Source organism: Salvelinus fontinalis, chromosome 35, assembly GCF_029448725.1.
Source record: "Salvelinus fontinalis isolate EN_2023a chromosome 35, ASM2944872v1, whole genome shotgun sequence".
Lineage (NCBI taxonomy): Eukaryota > Metazoa > Chordata > Actinopteri > Salmoniformes > Salmonidae > Salvelinus > Salvelinus fontinalis.
Window position 1 is genome coordinate 15,420,087 of NC_074699.1, and position 9,840 is coordinate 15,429,926.

Here is a 9,840-nt window from a genome sequence, read left to right on the forward strand (position 1 = left end):
TTATCAATATATAAAATATATAAAAATGTACTTAAAATGGCTCTTGGATTGTTTTATATCCCCTAGAACCTGTGTTCTACTGCCCCCTGCTGCTGAATGTCAGATATGAGGTGACTTTAAATTAAAGGAAGAGAGAGGGATAGAAATATGAGGATTAGGGAGACATAAGAACAAAGAGGAAGAAAATAGTAAATGGAAGTGAAGAGTGCACTCTTGACGTTAGTACAACCAACACCACTACCAGTGAGTGATCCCTGTCATACCCACTCCAGGGGTCTTTCCACCGGCCACCCCTTCCACATCCTCCCCCTCCCTCCTCTTGTCTGTCAGAGCCTAACATTAGCCTCACATCCAGTTCCAACCGTCTGTGTTTGTTTAACTCTTTTCCTGGCAGCTGTGGCGATCTGAAGGGGTTAGGGGTCAGGCAGGCCAGCGTGAGGGACAGGAGGCCTGATCAACCTCTTCAGTCACAGCAGGAGGAAGTGTTGACCTCTCTAAGGCCATGTCAGCACCCTTCAAATCACAGGAACAACTCTGTGATGATGCAATGACACCTCCGTCATTGTCATTTCCTCCACTCACAAAATACATATGAATTGATGGAATCAAAGTAAAGAAATCAGAATGTTAGGTATATTTACTTTTCTAAGTTATCACTTATCACAGGGCAGGTAAAACAGGAAAACACCTCAAATCAAATGGCAAAAAAAACTTTTGGATAAAGTAAAAGCACTATTAGCACAAACTTTAAAATAACAAATGAATTTTAGCAGGAACCATCACTGTATAGTTGTAACTGCTTCTTGAACATAATATACTAGTCTGTTGCTAGCATCATGTAATGCTGTGCTGATCCCTAAGTAGAAGACACATTTGTCAGACAGTGCATTGTCAAAAAAATAAATACATCTAGATTATTGCTCACTTGTAGCTGTAGTTACTTTACCCATGGCAACTAACTGCTACGGTATGGTTATGTGGTGTTCACACTTCAATACAGATTTGAATTAGAAATCAATTATTGAGTTTCTCATAGTGTCTATGTACCATAGTACCAACATTTATGGAGAAATGCTCCTAGGCAGCAATGAGAGCAGTTCTGAGAGTACCTGAGGGTTGCTTCTTAGAGCACAAAGCTGGCAGTCTGACTACAAGTGAAGATCTCACTCTGAGTACTACATATTTTCATACAGAGAAACATGGAAACACACATACACATCCAAAGACACCACGGCACACACAGACACACACACACACATTTTTGCTCAAAATGTCATCAACATCTTTCCCATGGAATGTGAACAGTCCATTTAACACACGTCTCCTTCTTCTGTTAAACTACTTTCAGGATGCAGGGGTTCCTTCAACCTCTGTCTCGACTCTAGAAGATCCCAGGCAGCAGGCGGTAGGGAACTGCATCCGTGTAGCGCTTCCAGTCTTTGCCGTACTTGCTGCTGCAGCGATGCTCGTCTCTCACACAGCGGTGCACCAGCAGGACGGTCATGTAGACGATGTAGAAGTAGGGATGAATGTGGCCGAAGCCGCAAGCTGCACAGTAGGCCAGCGAGCCCATCAGGTCGCCCGTGTAGTTGAGGTGGCGTGCCACGCCCCAGAAGCCAGAGGTCATGAGCTTGCTGTGGTGCAGGCCGCCGTCACCCGAGCGGTAGGCACACTCAATGAAGGTGGGCTTCTTGCCCCAGACGGAGCACTTCCCATCGGTACGGCGGAACAGGTCCTTCTGGTGGTTGGTGGAGCGGAAGACGTAATAACCCACCAGACCCAAGAGGAGGACAGCAGCAGCATGGGCTGTGGAGAGCTGGACTGGGTTATACACCAGGTACAGGCCCTGTAGAAAGAGACATGATGCCAACATACAGTATGATGTCATGTCCGTTGAATGGAAAACAAGAAAGACTCCATAACAGCTACATTTAACTCAGCCAGTATAATAGAAGCGCATCAACTCAACTACAATTTCCATTACTTGTTCATATTTTTGCAGTGGCTTCTGTGTTGGGTTTCTGGCTCGTTTTTGTTATGATGATGTGACTTACCTGCAGCGTGTAGAGGAAGGGCAGCCACACACAGTCTCCCCAGCCCAGGTACCAGCCAAAGTGGTCATGGCAGATGTCAATCGTCTTCAGGTACCATGCCTCATTCCAGAAGAAGTCGAGAACATAGATTGCCTGGAGAAGTAGTTATTACATTAGTAGCCATTCACTGGAGGTAAAGCTTGCCTAAACTGGTTCCGTCAAAGCTACCACTCTAAGGTCTAGTTTAGCTAGCTCACTCGCTAACATACCCTGCTATCTAGTGGTAAAGGGAGAGAAGTGTCTCACCTGCAGCACGTTAACCAGGATCATAGAGTTGGTCACATAGCCATAGAGCTCCTGCTGTTTGGCTGCATAGGAGAGGTTGATTAGAGTCCAGGCAACAATACCAGGTCTCCCGTTGAAGAAGAGCTTGAAGTCGAACCATTTCCCGATGCGGGGATTGAACTCAATGCCCATCATGTAGTTATAGAAGACGTTGCCTGTGAATTTGCTGGAAAATGATAAAGGCAATTCAGATTAAATAGGCCCAAAGTGACGAGTTTGAATGAAATATAACATATTATTGGACGCATCTAGTCCTCACCAGTCCTCGGGATTGGTGGGGAAGAGGTAGGCCTTGACAAAGGCAAAGGTGGACACAGCATAGCCCAGTATGTTGGTGCACCACAGCAGTGGGATCCAGTTGTCGAAGATTATGGTTGGGGAAAACCAGTGGAAGTATTGAGCGTTGGCATACCATAGGGCATGGGTGATTAGCCACGACTGTAACCCGTTGATCTCATACTTGTTTATGAGGCCTAGGAGAGAACAAACAATGTGGGGTGAAACCAATGACTGCATATATGAATGGACAAAGCCGTCGATCACGTGACACCATTCATTCCTATATGAAGACTCAATAGCGCATTGAAGCCAAATGAAGTTGCTTCAGATGGCGTCTCATGGAGACAACGTGCGCAGTTTGAGCTACTCCAGGAAGTGGCGTTGCAGGCTAGCTAGGTGCTGCCCCCTCTCATTGAGTAAATCAGGTTGAAGGTCGATCGGGATACTGTAGGCTACCATTAGCAACTAAATTATCCTTATAACTTTGTCTGTGTGTGATTTAAAAAATTATCTGTTCAAGGACATACATCTTGTGTATTAGAAGCAATTATTGGTACCATAACGGTCTTAGATTTTTGGGGGGGATTTACACTAAGATTGCCCTTTTTTCATTCACTATAATGGGGGATCATGTTTTCTGAAAACAATGCCTGCAGTACCGTGGTCAGGCTTGAACTTCCGTGGCTTCAATGAGAGAGGGCAGTAGTTCTCCTGGGTAGAACAGAACCAAGTATTTGCAGACGACTACACTCAACACTATTGTGCACATAAAATATCTGTAAATATTAATAGAAACCAATCCTTCATGCAATAAATCTCCAAAAACGACAATTTTCTCTTCTCAGGTGCCTTACCCGCTGGGGTGCGAGCTCCATCCTGAACCCCACCAGCATAGCCAGGCAGGAACTTATGAGTGATATCAGGAACACACATGTAGAGCACCACCTGATGGAGAAACAGTGTCATTCCACAGAACTCCCATCATTGAAATATTCTGATGCAATAAACCATAATAAAATGTCATTTACACACACGGCCCTACCTATGGCCTTACCTGGAAGGAGACCCAGACGATGTAGATCTGAGCAGCGGTCCAGGTGAAGGAGGGGGCCTTATCCCAGATGGAGTGCAGGGTGGCCTCTCCACTGTACAGCTCTACCAGGGGCTGGCTGACCGAGCACTGGTACTGGTCACACACCATGACGAAGAAGAACACCAGGAAGGGGGCTGTGCACAGCAGCAGGATCACAGCGCTCAGAGAGAACCAGTCCACCTCCCTAACAGAGTGGTAGGTGTGGAGGAGACGGGGGAAACAACAGAGTGGTAGGTGTGGAGGAGCCGGGGGAAATAACAGAGTGGTAGGTGTGGAGGAGACGGGGGAAATAACAGAGTGGTAGGTGTGGAGGAGACGGGGGAAATAACAGAGTGGTAGGTGTGGAGGAGCCGGGGGAAATAACAGAGTGGTAGGTGTGGAGGAGCCGGGGGAAATAACAGAGTGGTAGGTGTGGAGGAGCCGGGGGAAATAACAGAGTGGTAGGTGTGGAGGAGCCGGGGGAAATAACAGAGTGGTAGGTGTGGAGGAGACGGGGGAAATAACAGAGTGGTAGGTGTGGAGGAGACGGGGGAAATAACAGAGTGGTAGGTGTGGAGGAGCCGGGGGAAATAACAGAGTGGTAGGTGTGGAGGAGCCGGGGGAAATAACAGAGTGGTAGGTGTGGAGGAGACGGGGGAAACAACAGAGTGGTAGGTGTGGAGGAGACGGGGGAAATAACAGAGTGGTAGGTGTGGAGGAGACGGGGGAAATAACAGAGTGGTAGGTGTGGAGGAGACGGGGGAAATAACAGAGTGGTAGGTGTGGAGGAGACGGGGGAAATAACAGAGTGGTAGGTGTGGAGGAGCCGGGGGAAATAACAGAGTGGTAGGTGTGGAGGAGCCGGGGGAAATAACAGAGTGGTAGGTGTGGAGGAGACGGGGGAAATAACAGAGTGGTAGGTGTGGAGGAGACGGGGGAAATAACAGAGTGGTAATGGTGAAAATGCATAATCATTGGAGCATTTATAATAATTCATAATTCCTGAAAATGTTTCCGTAAAAAAAAAAGATATATAATTTGATAGCCTACTCTAATTTATTTGAGAGTTGTTATTATTAGGCTGTAGATCTAATCTAACGTACATTCTATGTTGCGAGGACTTTGCCTTGTGGTGTACTGCCAACTTTGCTAGAGCTCACTCTAAAGATAAGCATGACCAGTTTATCTTACAGGCTAATTTGAAAAACACTGATTATATGACGAGAATGATATAGGCCAACATTTCAGTGACTCTCTGTCCATGTAGTGACTGTCCATCAGTGGAGGCTGCAGAGAGGAGGACGGCTCGTAATAATGGTTGGAACGGAGTGAATAGAATGGCATCAAACACGTTTGATACCATGCCACTTATTCTGCTCCAGCCATTACCACGAGCCCATCCTCCGCAATGAAGGTGCCACAAGCCAACTGTGCTGTCCATGTACAGCACAAATCAACATAAATCCTGAGAGCCTAGTTTTTCCTTTTTTAAATAATTCCGTAGTGAATCCATTCGCTAACATGAGCTTTGTATAAGGGCTACAATGGCAAAAACATGTACAGTGGCAAGAAAAAGTATGTGAACCGTTTGGAATGACCTGGACTTCTGCATAAATGGGTCATAAAATGTGACAACATGTCTCAACAATAGACAAACAAACAGTCTGCTTCAACTAATAACACAAACAATTATACGTTTGCATGTCTTTCTTGAACACACCGTGTAAACAGTCACAGTGCAGGGTAGAAAAAGTATGTGAACCCTTGGATTTACTAACTGGTTGAACTTTCTTTGGTAGGAATAACCTCAAACAAACGTCTTCTGTAGTTGCGGATCAGACCTGCACAACGGTCAGGAGGAATTTTGGACCATTCCTCTTTACAAAACTGTTCCAGTTCAGAAATATTCTTGGGATTTCTGGTGTGAGCTGCTCTCTTGGGGTCATGCCACAGCGTCTCAATCGGGTTGAGGTCAGGACTCTGACTGGGCCATTCCAGAAGGTGTATTTTCTTCTGTTGAAGCCATTCTGTTGTTGATTTACTTCTGTGTTTTGGGTCGTTGTCCTGTTGCATCACCCAACTTCTGTTGAGCTTCAATTGGCGGACAAATAGCCTTACATTCTCCTGCAAAATGTCTTAAAAACTTGGGAATTCATTTTCCCGTCGATGATAGCAAGCTGTCCAGGCCCTGAGGCAGCAAAGCATCTCCAAACCATGACGCCCCCTCCACCATACTTTACAGTTGGGATAAGGTTTTGATGTTGGTGTGCTGTGCTTTTTTTTCTCCACACATAGTGTTGTGTGTTCCTTCCAAAAAATTCAACTTTAGTTTCATCTGTCCACAGAATATTTTGCCAGTTGCGTTACGGAACATCCAGATGCTCTTTTGCGAACTTCAGACGTGCAGCAATGTTTTTTTGGGACAGCAGTGGCTTCTTCTGTGGTGTCCTCCCATGAACACCATTCTTGTTTAGTGTTTTACGTATCGAAGACTCGTCAGAGATGTTAGCATGTTCCAGAGATTTCTGTAAGTCTTTAGCTGACACTCTAGGATAGTTCTTAACCTCATTGAGCATTCTGCTCTGTGCTCTTGCAGTCATCTTTGCAGGACGGCCACTCCTAGGGAGAGTAGCAACAGTGCTGAACTTTCTCCATTTATAGACATTTTGTCAAACTGTGGACTGATGAACATCAAGGCTTTTAGAGATACTTTTGTATCCCTTTCCAGCTTCATGCAAGTCTACACTTCCTAATATTGCATCTTCTGAGATCTCTTTCGTTTGAGGCATGGTTCACACCAGGCAACACTTCTTGTGAATAGCAAACTCAAATTTTGTGAGTGTTTTTTATAGGGCAGGGCAGCTCTAACCAACATCTCCAATCTCGTCTCAATGATTGTACTCCAGGTTAGCTGACTCCTGACTCCAATTAGCTTTTGGAGAAGTCATTAGCCTAGGGGTTCACATACTTTTTCCAACCTACACTGTGAATGTTTAAATTATGTATTCAATAGAGACAAGAAAAATACAAGAATTTGTGTGTTATTAGTTTAAGCAGACTGTGTTAGTTGAAGATCAGATCAAATTTTATGACCAATTTATGCAGAAATCCAGATCATTCCAAAGCGTTCACATACTTTTTCTTGCCCCTGTGCGTCACTTTTGAACTTATTTTAGTGGCAGCGACCCATAACCCAATGACAACTGGAATAGACATATAATGGAAATATAATGTGTGGGCGATGGAAGCTTGTGAACTGATTCAAACTGGTTGTTTATTTTCCCCAGTCAAATACTCCACTTCCTTTTCATACTACCGTTGTCTACTGAAGATTAAGCAGGTCCCCACACCAATGCCCAATACTTTAAGCAGCTGCCCTTCCCAAAGAAATATAAGGTCCCACTGCTCAGCGAGAATAAGAGCAGGGCAAGTTTCATTCCGACAGCCATCAGGCTGCTGAACAGTGGGACATAGGACAGATGTAGGTCCAATGGTCAGACAGTAGGCCACAGGGACTGTGAATATGTGTGCATTAACTATGACATTTCCAGTGTTTTCCAGTGTATTTGTATGCTGATTTCACAAAATTAATTTCCATATAAATGGCGATTAAAGATGGAATCCGCAGTTGGGGAAACAGCGCCACTGTCTGCTCCACAGCCGTTTCTGTTTTTTTTACGAAGCAGAGGTGGGGAGTGTAAAAGAAATCACAGTACATATGCTGCTGCTCTTTGCAGTAACTAAATTGTTGTTGTAATATCGCAAACAGATGTGGCAGTTTCCCCATTAAGGATTGCAGCTTTAAGTATATCGTATCATAATCAGTCCTGAACCAACAGACAGTGAAGATTTTTACATGTGCACCCAGTTACCTGAGTAGAGCATTAATGACTATAGGCCTACAGTAGGTCAGCTTCCTCTTACCATGCTCTTCCCCACTGCCCTGCAGGTTCCTCTGTCGTCTCAGACGCCCCCCAGTTAGAGCTGAGCCTCTGGCGCCTCCGGGTGGCCTCCATGGCCACTGCAGAAGACATCTCTAGAGAAACAGAGAGAGTAGAGAGTCATGGTAGTGACCAAGACATAACAGACCGACTGTACCTTAAAGCCAATAAGGTAATGTGGGATATCAAAGGACATCTGGTGGCCTTTGAGGACCTGACCTAACACATTATGTGATGGTGGGTTTCATGTTTAAATAATGTTAGTAAACCTTAAGGATCAAAAGTCGATTACACAAGGTTGCATGGGGTGTGTGTCCAAGAGTGATAACGACAAGCCAGATGGCTACTATTTGATGCACACAGGATGTTGTATAATACAGATCAAAATGTCACAAATCCTTTGGTCCCAGTGTGGTAAGGCCTACAGTTTGTCTGTTTGACACATGCACAATTCTAAAGGTTTATGAACAGACTTGAGCATGCTAATGCTACAATGAGAGGTTTTAGCACAACACAGTTGTGTATGTTAGCAAATCTAATGCAAATGTTCAAACATATTAAACACATTGGAAAAAAGTGTACGTACACTTTAATAACACCATAACTGCATATGGTATGTGATTACTACATGGGCTCAAAGACACCATAGAACAGAACAAACTTTTCCACACCCATTATTAAACTACTTCTAATGTTGCTCATCCCCTCCATTAATATAAACATGTATGCATGCATTACTACGTCGCTTTGGTTAAAAGTGTCTGCTAAATGGCATATATTATATTATTTTACCATACAGCAGATGTAGGGCCTACATATGTACTGTAACAATCCACAGAAGGGGTAAAGCAGACCCACAGGGACAGTAATTGCAGGTCTCTGGCCATAGGTCATGTTATGTCAGCTGAAACGTTTTTGGACTAAATCCAACATACAGAACAAACGATAATGCTGAGGGGAACACCTTTTGTACGTAGTTGACAACGACACTTTCGGGGAGAGTGACGGCTGTCACACATTCACATAGACCACTCAAATAATTTTGTATAAAAATACTGATTGAAGTAAGTATGTGCAGAAGGTGGGTTTCATAAAAAGCATAGACTTCATTCGCCACCCTTTTAACGTTACTTAAAATTACTGATAGGCCTACAACAAGCGTCAGCTGCTTTTACACCCGATTATTGAATAAATACCCGCAAGTCCCTGAAATGTCTACGACATGTAGACAACGGATCGAATGAATAAATAAACGTTAGATATAGGCTCTCACAAAACAATTGATAACGAATTGCCTAAGGCTGCCATAAAGCACCTCCAGAAAAAGCCATAACACATATGGACAATAGATCATGCATAATGTCGAGGATCATAGACAGAAAAATAAAATAAGCATTATAAGTAGACATTGCATTTCAACAGGTCTGTCTAAAATATATTTTCGTAGGCTACTCACCAACTTCTAGGACATATGGGAAAACTCTTGGCCCAGATGTGTATAATATAACGAATAAAAGGTTCTATATTAACAACAACTCCGCCCAAATAATAAATGCGTGCGAACGTACAGCCAATAACGTCTCAGTGGGGAATGCGCCGCACTGCCATATCGACCTCTGATTGGATAACACTGACCTGAAGCCACTAGCGCCTGATGAGCTCATGAATAGTTGGGCCATTAAAAATAAGACATCCATAGTCAATAAACGGACAGATTACCTGGCAGTAAACCCAAATAAATCCTCAACATATTTTGAACCAATAAGTGGACAACATCACACAGTTTGGACTGTGAACCAATAAGTGGACAACATCACACAGCCACACTGTCTTCATGATGACAATATCTGCAAACAGTTGTCATATGATGACAGAATAATACAGGATGATGTAGCTAAAATAAATACAAATATTTATAGATTAAGTAGCAGGCTACTTTTATATTGTCTTTTTTTTCATGAAGTCGCAACTTTACACAACTTGTGAAGTACGAGATCTACTTTCACCTTGGTTTCCACAATATTTTTATTTATGGAAGCATCACAATTTTTAAGTCTAAAATATGGACAATTTTTAAAACACATGAAGACGAATGGTAGATCTACTCCATACAGGCATCATAATTTTGTACAGAAGAGGCGCAGCAGCTGGTTGTATAAATAAGCGTCCT

At 43.7% G+C, this 9,840-nt stretch overlaps 1 protein-coding gene across 2 annotated transcripts; it reads right to left on the reverse strand.

The window, feature by feature from the left end:
• Positions 1 to 619: 619 nt before the first annotated feature.
• Positions 620 to 9,233, reverse strand: LOC129834365 (7-dehydrocholesterol reductase-like). Of its 2 annotated transcripts, XM_055899283.1 has the most exons (8): positions 9,127 to 9,233; positions 7,654 to 7,765; positions 3,712 to 3,934; positions 3,512 to 3,602; positions 2,638 to 2,851; positions 2,340 to 2,544; positions 2,055 to 2,186; positions 620 to 1,846 (listed from the first exon to the last, which is right to left on the reverse strand). In XM_055899283.1, the coding sequence occupies exons 2-8, from the start codon at positions 7,761 to 7,763 to the stop codon at positions 1,382 to 1,384; spliced, it is 1,440 nt and encodes a 479-aa protein (XP_055755258.1). In that variant the 5' UTR covers positions 7,764 to 7,765; positions 9,127 to 9,233; the 3' UTR covers positions 620 to 1,381. The 2 variants fall into 2 exon arrangements, with proteins under 2 accessions (XP_055755258.1, XP_055755257.1); XM_055899282.1 differs by lacking the exons at positions 7,654 to 7,765; positions 9,127 to 9,233 and having other exon boundaries at positions 3,712 to 5,497.
• Between the last annotated feature and the right edge of the window lie 607 nt (positions 9,234 to 9,840).

Coding starts and splice junctions, on each gene's coding strand:
- LOC129834365 (XM_055899282.1), bottom strand. CDS start 4,704: ATGATTATGCATTTTCACCATTACCACTCTGTTATTTCCCCCGTCTCC. Junction 2,852..3,511: donor TGGAGCTCGCACCCCAGCGG/GTAAGGCACCTG, acceptor GTTCTCTCCTAG/GCCTCATAAACAAGTATGAG. Junction 1,847..2,054: donor CCTTCCTCTACACGCTGCAG/GTAAGTCACATC, acceptor CTCTTTCTACAG/GGCCTGTACCTGGTGTATAA.